Source organism: Nelumbo lutea, chromosome 3, assembly GCF_056320005.1.
Source record: "Nelumbo lutea isolate HS-2025 chromosome 3, American lotus-T2T, whole genome shotgun sequence".
Lineage (NCBI taxonomy): Eukaryota > Viridiplantae > Streptophyta > Magnoliopsida > Proteales > Nelumbonaceae > Nelumbo > Nelumbo lutea.
The window spans coordinates 35868821-35884333 of record NC_142686.1 but is presented as its reverse complement, the minus strand read 5'-3'; the positions used below and the strand labels follow the sequence as shown (position 1 = coordinate 35884333).

The window sequence follows — 15513 nt, the reverse complement described above, 5'->3', positions numbered from 1 at the left end:
CCAATAAAACCACTACTATGTTGAAGCATTTCACTAAGAGAAACAAATTCTCCAACCATTAGACAAAACAAGGAGTCAGGACCAAAGTGTTTCAGACCTAAAAACACTCATACCTGAAGGAGAACCCACCATAAGTGCAGTGAGTTATTACAGTTTTCATACCCAAACCTCCAAAGCCTCGCACAAACCCGGCAAGAGGATGCAAGTGGAAACCCTTGTTCTTGCACTGACAATTTGCTCTCTCATGTGAAGGATGATTTCAGCAACTTTTTGTACATCTTCCAAGGTGTCAAAACACTATTCTTAGCAGAAATAGGGCTGGTTCAATGGTAGTGCCAAAGAACTTTTGCTGAACCAATTAAGGCATGTTTTAGCACTAGTTTGCTTCTCTTAGAAGGCAAAATTGAGGGAAAGGTACTTTGAGATGGTTGGACGACCTAGGTTTTGTTTTCATCACTCAAAGAGCTTCTTAAATCCTTGGTCAAACTCCTAATCCAATTGGCAACAAGTTGACTACAAGAGCTTTCCCAATTCAGCCATAACTTTCCTATTCAAACATGACTTTTAGTTAGGCTAGCAAGTTATAGTCAAACTAGGACCTTCTATTTCCTAACAAACCAGTCCAAGAATCCTTCTACAAATAATAGAGCTTTGTGAGAGAGTGAGGTTGTTAGGTGTGGGATCCATAGGAATTTAATTAGAGCCAAATATAGAAGTCTCACAATAGACCCAATAATGTATAACAGTCAATGTTTGGGCTTTGCCACTATCAATGCCCAAACCCGTAGGTCCCAAACAGAACATGCCCAGTTTAGTTTTAAGGGTCTATATGATACCATCTTCAATAGCAAACAAGTTTGATACCCAAACCCATTGCTATATCCCAAAAGGACCCAAATGTTTGACATATCAATAGCAGACAAGTTTGATACCCAACAAAGTACCATCTTCAAGTCCAAGAGTCTATATAAAAGTGGTCCAGCTCAGTGTTTCATAAACACCCATTCTTATGCCTTGGGGGTAGCCCTAACAGTTGAGACAAACTGCTCCTTCCCTTAAGACAGCATAAGTATGTTAACCTTGTCAGGATAAACCACCCGAGTTTATCTATTGGTTCACAACTTTTAGTCTACATACTGATTATGAATGCCTTCAACCATTTACACGATTATCATATGTAGAGTTGTAGAGTAATAATATGTTTATTTATGTTGCTGTTAGCAAGTTAGTAGTGTCAGTAAGTTAGTTATTTCAGTTATTTTTCAGCTGCTGTTTATTTATGTTAGCAGTAGGGGCAATATTGTAAGTTTACTATGTTTTAAACTACTAATATAAATAGCTGAGTGGGGCGGCAATGTGTAATTGAGCCATACTCTTTTCTGAATTCTCTTCTCTTCGATTTCTCTCTTCTTTCTCTTATATTCCCTGTTTTTTTTCTTCTTGAATTCTCATCTAGAGTAGGACTTAATACAGTCTCTACAAGACAAGTTCAAAACCCTAAATTGTGGGCAATTGGCAGACACACCCATTGACACATGCAACTGTACAAGAAGCTAAACTTTTATTTGTAATAAAGCAGTTTTCATTTAGGGAGGGCTAGGGGTTGGGAACTTGGTGAAGAGGAATACAGCTTTACTAGGAAAATGATTGTGGAGGTTTCCCTGTGAGGAAGATAGAGTGTGGCACAGGGTCATTGAAAGCATTCGTGGTGTAGCGGACAATGGCAGGGATGCAAAAGTAGCAGCTAATGCAGCTTCAAATTCCCCTTGCAAAGCAATCTCTGAAATCTTGTCTTTATTTACTAACTTCATTTGACTTGATGTTGGGTGTGGGAACAAGATTTTATTCTGGAAAGATCTTTGGCTTGGAGACCAACCACTTAGCTTGCAATTCCCTAACCTTTTACTCTCTGTCAAACCTAAAGGCTGAAAATATAGCTAGGGTAGCTATACCCTCAGAAATTCGGATAAATTGGGACTTAGGTTTCAGAAGGGACTTAGGCTTCAAATGGCTTGTTTTCCTGTTCTTCTTTCTTCCACATACTTGCCCAGTCAGAAGGTGTGGGGGTAAATTTCCCTGTATGAGAAATAGGGTGCAAACCAATTCTTCCTAAAGCACATGCTCTTTGCTAGGAAATGTTCCTAGGGAAGGTAAACACCTGTAACGTGTTACAGAAAAGAAGGCCAAACATGTGCATTTCTCCTCTTGTTTGTGTTCTATTCAAGGCTTGTGATGGAACCCTTTCTCACTTCTCTATTGCACTTTTGTTTCTTGTATTTGGGACTATTTCTGTTCTCTCTTTGGTTGCAGATGGGCTCCCCCACAAGACATAGTGAGCCTTTTCAACCCAACTTTCCTAAGGCAACAGAAGAAAAGGGGAAGATGTATGCGGAAGGTAGTACATTCAACTGTGGTTTGGTCTATTTGGGAAGAGAGAAATCAGATGATCTTCAATGGAAAAAGTAAATCCTTAGAGGAGGTGATTGAAGCCATTAAAATCAGATCAGTACATTGGGTTAAAACTTTGGAATTGTTCAAGAATATTTCCACAGATGTCTTCTTAAGAAACTGGAGAGAAGTGGCACTCTCAGAACCACAGAGAAAATATAAGTATGGAGTGGAAACCACAAAAGTAGTTGATTTGGCAATCCAGGAAGAGCAAGAATAGGGGGAGCTTTTCGAAACGATCAAGGAGTAGTGATGACCTTCTTCTCAGGACCCTTTGGTTTTGGTGACTCAACTCAGGCTGAATCAAAAGCACTGTTGCAAGGACTGAAGTTTGCTGAAGAATTAGGGGCAAGGGAGTTGGAAATTGAAGGACACTTCCCTTCTTATCATAACTTGGGCAAAGCAAATTGTATCAGCACCTTGGCAACTCAGATTTACTTTCAGATAGATTGACAAACTTACAAAGAAATTTAACTCTGCTTTTAGATGGGTTAAAAGGGAAGCTAATGGGTTGGCGGATGTGTTAGCCAAGCAGGGAGCTGATGAACCATCCTTATTTTGGGCATTGTTGAAACTTGAAACCTAGTGCTTATGGGATCTATATACCTGTAACTTAATTTCAAATACTTAAATATTAAATGTATTTCTTTGTTGATCTAAATCTCCAGAGTCAATGACCCAAGTAAATCATTTAGGTGACTTAGAAGTAAGATAAGGCATAACTCATCCAATGTAGTAATGTTACGATGGATGGAAGCATTAACAAGTTGCTCATACGTCTCTTTCCCCATAATACCTATAGGAGTAGATGGTGACAAGTCACTTGGCTAGTTAGAACTTCCCACTCGCTCATCATTCAACATACCATGATTGGCCTATGTAGGTGGCAATGTGGATCAAAATAGTTGTTGACAATGTAACTATCCAATCCATAACATGTACACTTAAGGTCCAAGTCTACCACTTCCATGACCTTCCCTAATTATAAGCCATCTACCTAACCAATAGGTTTTCCTAGTACTATCCAACCTTCTCAAGCATCACAACAAACACCTTTATTTTCACATCCACCCATAGCAGCTAATGCAAAACTCTGAGAGGTAGTAATTATCTCAATAGATCCCATAATAGCCTTGTGAAGATAAGTAAATACCTTTGTTAGGAAGGGAAGATTTATATTTCCTACAATATAGGCATAAGCTAGTTCATACCTTGGCCTCAACACTGACAAATATCATGAAACATGTATTAGGGGGTAACCATTTGAAACCCAAGCTAAGAGAGCCAACCAACTATAATGATTGCTTAAGGGTGATTTGGGGTAAGTAGCAGGGAAGCCAAGGCTTGACAAGCACATGTGTATTTCTACACACATTCTTTGTTTATAATTAATAAAACTAACAATCATTGATATATAAAAGAATTTGAATCTAAAAAGATTGGGTTTAAAGATACATTGAGAAGTGTCTAACAACCTCTACATGCTACATTCTATAATCTATATATGAATCTATAACTCATCAAGAAGAGAACACATTGAAATTGCTTCAGATGCCCCAAGGGCCATATAGCTCGACATTTGACCTCTGCACCAGACCAATCAACAACTATTTGTTTCTTACTCCATGACACCAAATTCCCCCCTACAAATGCACAATACTTTGATGTCAATCCTCAGTCATCTAGAGATCCAACCCAACCTACATCTTTATAGGCCTCAACTCAAATGTGAGAATGTTATGAATACAATTTTCCTCCAATAGAGTACCCATTCAAGTATGTGAAAAATCTCCTCCACTGCTGCAAAATGAAAAGTACAAGGGACACGTATATTGGCTTACTACACTCCATAAATTCATAAACAATATCTAGCCACATAATGCATAGTTGGAATAGCTTACCTACTAATCTTTGATATATACCTTGGTTTACCGATAAATCTTCCATAGAACAAACTGTGTCCTAACTCAAAACGAGTATTAACAAGCTTTATATCTAATTTACCGACCTCCTTAAGGAGATCAAGTACATAATTCCTCTGACATATGTAAATACCACAACTGGATCTTACCACCTCATCAAAATATTCTCCTATATCCACATTCCATACACAGCATCCTGGGATCTACCACTATTTCAGCTGGTAAGATATCCCAATTTACCATGCCCACCTATAAACATGAATATAGAATAAGTACATTGTAGATAATTACTCCCATTAAACTTGATTGTAGTAAACCAGTAATTTGTGAGCTTAGGGTATCCCCAAAGCTTCCAAGGCTACAACAAGGATCTACACCCTGCTTGGAATTCCCTCCAAAAGAATACATAAAAAAAAGACAAGATCAACTCTATAAACAATTAGAACAACTATTCCTAATCAACAGTCCAGGACCTCTACTATCTCTTAGGATACCATCAACCCTTGCACCAAATATCTGGAGAAAGTGCATCTGCTTCTAACAGGCTTACCAATAACAACAGAGAACAAATGGTGACCTCAAGAGTAATGTAAAATGGATTAAACAATCACTGAGCACCATACCACAACCTATCAAGGTCTCCAATTATAAACCAGTTTGAAATCTCTGATTTTCTTCATGTTTTTACAATGTCTATTTCTAGGAACTCTTCCTAGACACCAAATCAAACTAAAAGCTTCTCCAAAAGTCCATAGAAAATCAGGTAGTAGTAATAAGAATGACCAACTTCTTCAATTACTCGTGCTCACTGTTGATCTTAGTGAAACATGAATCCACTTGACAGAAAAAAGAAGAGGAACCTGCTCTGAAACCATATTGTAATTTACCACAACAATAAAATTCAAGATATATTTATTTAATAAACAAGAAATTAAGTAAGACGTAACAAGAAACAAGAACAGAAGATGAGAAAACAAAGAAAGAAGACAGATTGGGAGAAGCAATGGTGGAGCATAACTGCTGCCCTAATAACTTATATTTAGTCATTAAAAGAATAAAATGACAAGTTTTCCCCTAGTTAGGTAGCAGCAATAAAGAATAAAAAGTGGCCAAGAAGGCCCATTTCATAATCAATCCATCAAACAAATAAAAATTAAACATATAAAGAAAGAATAGTAGTAATAGGCCCATATCTCAACACACCCTATGACATACATGTGCACCAACTCCAAGACAAAATGGAAATCATGAGTCTCAAGTAAAAATACTTAGGCAAAACTGAGCCTAACAAAAAAATGTACGACACTACCATGCACAAAATTGAGTGCAAATCACTAAAAAGGGCCAATAAAGATGTGAATCAGTCCTCTAAAACTGATATAAACTTAGTTAAAATAAGAGAGAAAAGAAGAAGAAAAGTAGAGGACAGCACTACAAAGGAAGATGGAGAAAAGAAGAGGAAGAAGAAGAGTTCAATAATCTCCACTCTCCCCTCTCTAATCCTTTTGTTAATCTTCATTCATTAGGCTAATTACAAGTATGCCCTTAAGTGGGCGGCCATCTAAGCAAAAACTTAAAATAAACTTACAAAAATAAATAACAGGCCAATAAAGACAAGCCCATTAACAACAAATAAATAACACACTACAAGAATAGATACTAGCCCATTCGGCCTAGTCTCTCTACACTCCCCCTCAAGTTGAGCATAGATGTCAATCATGCCCAGCTTGCTTATAATAGTGTGCCAGCTTCCCTCTTGGAACTCCCTTGGTCAAAACATCAACCAACTGTTCTTCTAAGGCAATAAATGGCAAGCAAATTTCTCCTGAGGAAACTCTTTCCCGTATAAAATGTCTATCAACCTCAATGTGCTTAGTTTTGTCATGTTGAACAGGATTATGCGCAATATTGATAGCTGCCTAGTTGTCACAATAGAGCATCATTGGCTTTTCATAGTCAACCCCCAATTCTTCTAAAAGTGATCGCAGCCACAGTAATTCCGACACACCATGTGCCATTGCCCTGTATTCTGCTTCAGCAAAGGATCTGGCAACTATAGACTGTTTCTTACTCCTCCATGAAACAATGTTCCCTGCCACCAAAGAACAATAACACAAGGTGGATCACATATCATCAAAACATTTGGCCCAATCAGCATCAATGTATGCCTCCAGCTTCATGTGTCCATGTTTGGCAAACAGAACACCTTTCCCTGGAGTACCTTTCACGTAACACAAAACTCTTTTTGCAGCAGCTAAATAGGGATACCTCCCCCCTTAAATTCAACCTTGCCCTCAAGGTCAAGATGTGGGAATCTGTTCTGTAACTCCAAGTAAGGTTCCCAAGTTGCATCCTCAATTGGGAGTCCTGACCATACCACCAAGGCTTTTGGTTCGATGTGATTCCCTTTGCGTATCCACCTGAAATCTGTTATCTGAGTGGGCTCAGTTTGAACTTTGCCCTCTTACGAAAATGATGGGAGGGTGGTTGTTGTTATTGCTCCTGTTTTTGGCCATTTTTTTAATAGGGATACATGGAATACAAGGTGTAATTTTGATGTTGTTGGGAGGTCCAGCCTGTATGCCATTGATCCGATGCGCTCCACAATCCGAAATGGACCGAAGTACCTCGGGCTCAGTTTGTTCCACCGGTGGCCTGCTACTGAAACCTGCTTGTATGGTTGTAATTTAAGGAAGACTTGCTCACCGACTTGGTACTGGGCAAGCCTATGTCTTTTGTTGTAGGAGTCCACCATCCATTGTTGGGCTCGCTGGAGGTGGGATTTGAGATCTTGTAACACCCTATCTCGTTGGAGGAGTTGGTCTTCTACTGTGGCTACTGTTGTAGACCCCTTCTCATAGGGAAGTAAGGGAGGTGGGTCCCGACCATATAGAGCCTGGAAGGGAGTCATTCCGGCTGCACTGTGATATGTGGTATTGTACCACCATTCTGCCCAATGAAGCCACTTGAGCCACTAGCGGGGCCTTTCCCCTACATAGCACCTTAGGTAGGTTTCCAAACTCCGGTTGACCACTTCAGTTTGTCCATCTGTTTGAGGGTGATAGCTGGTAGATTTTAAGAGTTGCACTCCTTGTAGTCGAAAAAGTTATGCTCAGAATTGACTCATAAAGATAGGGTGGCGGTCGGAGACAATAGAGTTGGGGGTACAATGCAGTCACGCCACCTCCTTAGTAAAAATTTCAGCAACCATGGAGGTTGTGAAGGGGTGGGGCAGAGGGAGAAAATGGTCGTATTTGGAGAATCAATCAACTGCTACGAGAATGGCGGACTTGCCATAGGAAAGGGGGAGTCCCGTTATAAAGTCCATGGATATATCTGCCCATACTTGTGTCAGGATTGGGAGTGGTTGTAGCAGTCCCACTAGAGACTAGGTATCCGCCTTATTTTTCTGGCAAATGACGCATTCGGCTATGAATTTTTGGACCGAATTTCTCATGCCTTTCCAATGGAATTGGGTGGCTAGTCTCTTGTAAGTGCGTAGGATCCCTGAGTGCCCTCCTGCTAGGGATGAGTGGAACAATTCCAGGAGCTACTAAATATGGGTTGAATCCTGTGGTATCACCATTCGGCGTTTATATAGTAGCAAGTTGTTTTCCACTGTGTACCCTGGGTGGCTAGTAGGGTCTTCTTGGATCTCTGCGCGCAACTTGCACAATTGTGGGTGCCTTTCAACTTCCTCCCTTAGCTGCCCCATGATGGAACATGTTGGGCCCGTGAGAAGTAATGGGAATAGTTGTGGCTGGCATGACAATGCATCTGCCACCTTGTTAGCGTGCCTGACCTTGTATTTAATGACATAATCGTAGCCAAGTAATTTGGCTATCCATCGCTACTGTTCCGGGGAGAGTACGGACTGTTCCAACAGAAATTTCAGGCTCTGGTGGTCAGTTCGTATGATGAATCTCCTTCCTAGGAGGTAGGGACGCCATCTCTGAACTGCAAGAACAATTGCTATCAATTCACGTTCATATACTGATTTGGCCCATTTTTGTGCAGTCATTGCCTTGCTAAAAAATGCTAATGGTCTTTCTTCTTGCATGAGGACTGCACCCACTCCTTGGCTTGATGCATTACATTCAATGATGAAGTCCATTGAAAAGTCGGGAAGTGCGAGCATTGGCGAGGAGGAGACAATTGTCTTGAGTGTCTCGAAGGCCTGTTGGGCCTCCTTAGTCCAGTAGAACCCATCTTTCTTAAGCAAACTGGTCTAGGGGGCAGCAATCAGTCCATACCCTCTAATGAATCGCCGGTAGTATCCTATTAATCCCAAGAAGCCTCGCAACTCCTTAACATTTTGAGGTCGGGGCCAATTTGTCATGCTTGAGATCTTTTCTGGGTCTGGTGCTACCCTGCCGTTCTCGAAAATGGTCTTTGGCTGGGTTGTATGATTTTTCTATCAAGCATCTCTTGCACTTGCCTCTTAATTTCCAGATTCTGAAAATAGGGGTAACGATAGGGCCTTACATTTGTAGGTGCAGCCCCGGGCAGCAAGGGGATGTGATGGTCATGGGCACGCTTTGGTGGTAGTTCCTTAGGTTCTTGGAAGATCACTGAGAACTTCCGAAGGAGCTGCTATAGTTGTGTGCGGCCCTCTTCGGATCTACTTTCTTGGGCTAGAATGGGGCCATTTGTGTGGGAGTCTATCTGCATTAAAATGATGTGGGTTGGGTCTACTGCTTGCTTCCTCAGGGAGGCGAGGCTGATAGGTCCTAGGCCCTAAGATCGTTGCCCTTGAATATGTACCTGTGAACTGCCCATTTGGAAATCCATGGTGAGGCGGGCCCAATCACATATCATCGGCCCTAGTTGCCTTAACCATTGGACTCCATGAACGACATTTGCTCCACTGATTTCTAGGGGGTGTAGATTCACCTCGAACTCATGTCCTTGTATCCTTATCTTTAATTTTGTGCACGTACTGTCACATACCAGGTTGCTCCCATTAGCTACGTGCACCCGAAAGGCTGCACATGGTTGGACTGGAACCCTAGTTGCCTTACCAAGGTTTGGGTGATGAAATTGAGGGTGCTGCCACTGTCTATCAGAACCGATACATGGTGCCCCTGTATAAGTCTAGTTACTCGCATCGTTTGAGAAGAAGCAAGACCGGTCAAGGCTTGCAGGGATACTTCCGGGTATTCCTTTGTAACCTGGCACCCATTCTTGGTCATCCCTTGGCTCCTCAATGTCAAGTGATTGCTCGACATATTCAGTTTCAGGTTGCAGGAAGAAAACTTGTGGGACCTTACAGCGATGGCCCGGCCTGAACTTGCCTCCACATGCATAGCAAAGGCCCTTTTCTTGTCGGGCTTGCATCTCAGCCCAAGTTAACCTCTTGGCTGAGCCGGGGCCTGAACCAGAGCTAGCATCCTTGCCTGTGATTCCTACTCCTGCTCTAGGCTCTAGTTTACCCAAGATTACAGGTTCTTGGTTGGTTACACCAGGTCTGATCGCAGCTCTCAGGGGTCGGCTGATCCTTCTTGCCCAGTTTATTTTGTCTTCATGTAATCAGGCTATTGTTGCTCCTTCAAGAACGGTGGTGGGCTGCATGACTTTTACCTCTAGCAGCAATTCCTCCTTAAGTCCAACAAAACTGCCGACAAGCACGTTTTTTGGCCAATCTTGCACGCACACTGCCAATCTTTCAAACACCATCTGATAATCTTGGACGGAGCCGGTCTGTCGTAGCTTAGCAAGGCTTTCGTCATAATTCTCAAAGGCTGAGACCCCAAATCACATGGTTAAGGCGTCGATGAAGTCGGACCATGTGGCCCTTGGGTGTCGTCGCCGGTACCATTGGTACCAGACGATCGCCTCTCCTTCCAAGTGTGCAAATGCTAGTGGAACACGATTAGGGCCTTATGTGTCGTGGCAATCGAAGTATCTTTCTGTTCGCAGAAGCCAGGAAGTGGGATCTCCTCCTGTGAAGATGGGAAACTCGATTCTTGCAGTTCTTGATCCACTTCAATGACTAGTGTCACTGCGTTCTTCCTGAATTTGCGCAGGTGGTGCTTGTGCCAGTCTTTCTAGCAAGGATGCAAAGCTTTCTTTGATTTCTTTGACATCGGCTGATATTCTTTGCATTTCTCCTTCTATGTAATCGACTCTATTCTCCATTGCTGATGATCTTGTGCTTGGCATCTTGGCTCTGAATTGGCTCTGATACCAACTTGTTAGGAACTACCTAACTCAGGGACCCTTTCGAGGGAGCCTGCCGCAAAATGAGAGAGATAGAGAGATAGGAAGAGAGGTTGTATTCTCAATTCAATAATCCCATTCGATTATAGCTTGTTGTTATTTATACACTGATGTTATACAGCTGTTACAGTTCTGTTGTACCAGCCTCTCCACTTGTCTAGTTTGTTACAATCTTTGATCTAGTGGTTGGTTGTTAGTTACAATCTTTAAAGGTTGTCGTGGCCTTTTCTTGTACACTTGTATTTCTTTAGTTTGTGCCCCAACAAGTCACCAAAGAGTCGCTTCTTTTTAAGAATAAGGTATGGTCAGATTGAGTTTGTGCGTAACCAAATGAGACGAGCATCCCTGAATCTCTCAAACCAGGCCCAAGGAGACTGTTTGAAACCATAAATGGATTTCTACAGTTTACACCTTCCCTTGCATTTCCTTTCCTATACTCCCGGAGGCAAAGACATATAGACCTCTTCATGTAGGTCTCCATTCAAAAAAGCATTTTTAACATCAAACTGGTGGAAAGGCCAATCAAAAGTAGCAGTTAGGGACAACAAAACCCGGATTGAGGTCATCTTGGCCACAGGAGCAAAGGTCTCAAGATTGTCAATGCCATACATCTGAGTGTAGCCTTTACCAACCAATTTGGCCTTAAACCTCTCAATAGAGCCATTAGAATGATATTTAATGGCAAATACTCATTTACAAGCCACTGGTTCCTTCCCTTCTGGCAAATCCACAATATCCCAGGTATAGTTTTTATGCAAAGCATCCAATTCAGCCATCATAGCATCCCTCCATTCAGGTTTAGATAGGGCTTCTGGTACAGACCTGGGTATCACATGGGAAGAAAAATAGAAGCAAGAAAAGAGTAGTAGGTAGGGGATAGAAGGCTATAGGACAAGTGTTCAGAGATACAATGGGTTGCACACTTCCGCTTGCCCTTACAAAGAGCAATAGGAAGATCAAGGTATGGGAAAGAAGTAGATGGGTCAAAGGAAGGCTAACCAGTTACCTCAGTAATGATGGAAGGAGCAAGAGGCTCTTTTGCAAGAGCGAAAACAACTTGCCCATTCCTGAATCTGTGTCTTTGGTACCACCTTGGGAGAACAAGATGTGAACGAATTATAGGAAGACGAGGTGGAGTAGGAATATTGGAGGTAGGCCCGGTGGGAGAAGTGGACACCCCATCAGATGACGCAAAAGGAACAAGAAGATGAACTATTGGAGACATAGCAAAGGGTTCCTCATATTGCTCCCCCTCAAGAGGAATACTGAATAAAGGAGTAGACTCAGCAAATGTGACATCCAGAGATACAAAGTGGGTGCCACTAACTGGATCAAAACAACAATATCCTTTCTGTGTAGAGGCATATCCTAGAAAAACACATTTACGAGCCTTAGATTCAAATTTGTGCATTTGATGGCTGTCAACATGCACATAGCAAATGCACCCAAAAACAAGGAGAGGAAGAGAGAAGAGATCCTCATCCAAAAAGAGAAGGCTAAAAGGGGTTTTGAAGCCAAGAACTTTGATGAATAACCCCAAAATTTTCAAGATAGGATGAGAGGTTCTTCTCAAAATACTCCTTAGCATTACCAGAACGGAATATTTTGATCCGGGTGCTAAACTGGGCAAGGATAAGTTCATAAATTTTTGCACAATAGTTGGTACATCCCGAGATTTCATGAGATAAATCCATGTAACGAGAATAATCATCAATAAAAAGGATAAAGTACTTGTAACCCCCCACAATAGGCAAATGATATGGCCCCCACACATCAAAGTGAACAATATGAAAATGAGAAATGGATCTTTTATTGCTTACTGATTAAGATTGTCTATAATGCTTTACAAGTTCACAAGACTCAAAATGAAGACTCGATCAAGACACTCTCTTAAACATATTTGGAAACAAATGACTCGAAGCATAAAAAGACAAATGACCAAACCAAAAATGACATAACATGGTCCAAGAATCCTATCAAGTGTGTCCAACAAGTATATTCCATTCGCCTCATGGCCACTCCCAATCATCCTCTGAGATTTCAAGTCCTGAAAACCACAATTGAATAGGAAAGAAGATTATGCTACAAATCATGGATTTAGTTAAGCTGCTAATAGATAAAAGATTTGCATTTTGGGGACATGAAGAACAAATGATAAAATAAGGGTGTCAGAGGTCTTGATATCCCCCTTACTAGGGATGGGAGCAAGAAACCCATCAACAAGAGATATTTTCTCTTCATCAGAGAAAAGGTGGTATGACCAAAAAAGGTTAGACAAGTTGGTCCATATGGTCTGATGCACTAGAATCAATGATCTAAGGGAGTTTATGATTACTTGAAGCTGAAGCATGGTTTGCAGAAGCACGAATACCTGAGTGAGGAAATGCGGATGACGACGGTGTGTTGCCTGAAAAGAGATGTAGAGACGACGGTTTCCAAGTGATTTAACAACCTTCTATACTTTTCAAAATCTGCTTTCATTGTTGTCAACTGTGCCATGGTTGACTTTTCTTCACTCTCCTTGTTCCCTCTTTCGGGTACTGTGGCAACATTAGCTATCTTAGCCTTTCCTGTCTGACCAGTCTTCTTAAAACTGTTGTTATTCTTAAACCAGTCCGGTAGAAGATCTGGATGAAGCTTCCAACAAGTGTCCTTAGTATGCCTCGGTTTCTTGTAATATTCACATATCAACTCTTTCTTCTCAGTTGGACGCTTCGGCTTTATTCTAGCATGTGCAAAGTGATATGTAGGTTTCTTGTAACTGAACCTGCCGCCTACTCTCTTCACTGCTTACCATAGCATATGCCTGGGCAAGAGTTACCTCATCCTTGGCCAGAATATTCTGCCTAATAATGCCAAACTCAGGGTTGAGTTCTATAAGAAACTCAAAGACCTTGTTTCGTTCCACCAACATCCTAAAAGACTATGCATCCTTCGCACTCTCCCACACAACTGTCTCCATAACATCAATTTCCCGCCATAGCGATTTCAGCATAGAGTAGTAGATTGTTACACTCTTCTCCCCCTGTCTCAGATTTTTCACATCACTTTTCAGCTTGTAGGCTCTTGCACATTCAACTTCTGTGAATAGGTTTCCGTAACACTATCCCAAATCTCCTTGACCGAAGACATCCAAAGATAATGCTGACTTATATGAGGCTACAAAGAGTTGACCAACCATCTTATGACTGTATAGTTCTCATGCATCCATTTCTCAAATTCAGGGTCTGTCTCTTCAAGTTTCACCTTACTGCCTGTGAAATACCTTAATTTTCCTCTACTACAGACATAAATCCATATAGATTGTGCCCAAGCAAGGTAGTTGGTTCCATCTAACTTAATTGTGGTCATACCAGTCAAAACGGAATTTACTAAGCCAAGCCCGGATACCGACACCTGCTTGAACTCACTTCTATATTGTTCCATTAATCAAACGGAAATAAATAAACCAGTCAAGTTAGTCTTTATAAACTTACTTTCAGTCAAAACAGCACCAGATGCTTGAAAACTAGGGTTTCACTGCGCCCGGCTATCGAGAAGAAAGAGAGTAGATACAGTCGCTCCTACCAGAGCTTCCCAATCTCTTCTAGAACTGAACCGCCCCCTTTTAGAAGTCAAAATACACCTCCCAAGCACTGAGCGCCACACACAAAACTTCCCCTTTACCTATAACTTCAAAACTCTCTAATCAGCTAGGGTTTTGGGAAGAAAAATACAGCATCACTTCTTGGTAGTTTTCAGCTAGACTTCATTTCACCAAACCCTTTACCAACTAGGCAAAAGATCCTTTAAACTATAGAGAACCTATCTATCCATACACTCTCCTAATCGAAGGGTGTATGGGAAAAAAGAAAAAGAGAAATAAGGAAGAAAGAAACCTGCTCTAATACCAAGATGTGAATCAGTCCTCTAAAATTGATATAAACTTGGTTAAAATTAGAGAGAAAAGAACAAAAGTCGATGATAGCAATACAACAGAAAATGGAGAAAAGAAGAGGAAGAAGAAGAGTTCGACAATCTCCTCTCTCCCCTCTCTAATCCTTTTGTTAATCTTCATTCATTAGGCTAATTACAAGTTTGCCCTTGAGTGGGCAGCCAACTAAGCAGAAACTTGAAGTAAGCTTACAAACAGAAATAACAGACCCATTAACAACAAATAAATAACACACTACAAGAATAGATACTAGGGCTCATTCGGCCCAGTACCTCTACAAATAATAATAGAAAATCATAAAGGTAAGCATAAAACAAAACATAAAAGAATATAGAAATGTACCATTTTGTATCATTATCAATATTCAAGAGATCCGACAGAAGATATCCCAGATGTAAAGTTCCGAACATCATAGCTACTATTGCTAAGCCTTTGATCTCCATTGGAGCTTAAAGCATCTACCTCTTGCTTCCCCAGTTTTTGTACATCCTCCGGAGAAAGTATCTTGATATACCACACATTATTCACAAATGACCTGCACGAGCAGCTTAAATTATGAACTCAATTATGACAAAAAGCATGCAATGGAAAAAGAGCTGGTTTTACCTATGAAAATGAAAAATGGGGGCTCATAATAAATTTAAGCAACCAATGTCTACTAAGTAATATCAATTGTCTCTAAAGTCAAAACTTTTGCCTCAAAAAAAAATTACACCCTACCCATTTAAAATGCATATCCACACCCAATTCAAATATCAAAACAAAAAAAAAAAATCTTTAAATACTTTCTATAACATCCCCATATATCCAAAATCAAACATCTAATTTTTAATTAATACTAACCAATATAGGACCCTAATGACCTAAGGTTTAATCAAGGAGAGTAAACATGGGAAAGGAAGGGTCCAGGGATGATTCTAAAGCTAAACGAAGGGCTGGAAAGGCTTTAGGTCAAACAGCTAAGAACTATAGATTCCGCATGAGAACGTG

At 40.9% G+C, this 15513-nt stretch overlaps 1 protein-coding gene across 6 annotated transcripts in view; it reads right to left on the bottom strand.

The window, feature by feature from the left end:
* The window catches only part of ARF8 (auxin response factor 8), an 83980-nt gene that overhangs the window by 45765 nt on the left and 22702 nt on the right, over positions 1-15513 (bottom strand). For all 6 annotated transcript variants that reach the window (XM_088977179.1, XM_088977177.1, XM_088977181.1 and 3 more), the window contains exon 14: positions 14866-15058. In XM_088977179.1, the coding sequence (XP_088833305.1) occupies positions 14881-15058 (178 nt within the window). In that variant the 3' untranslated portion in view covers positions 14866-14880. The remainder of the gene's footprint in view (positions 1-14865; positions 15059-15513) is intronic.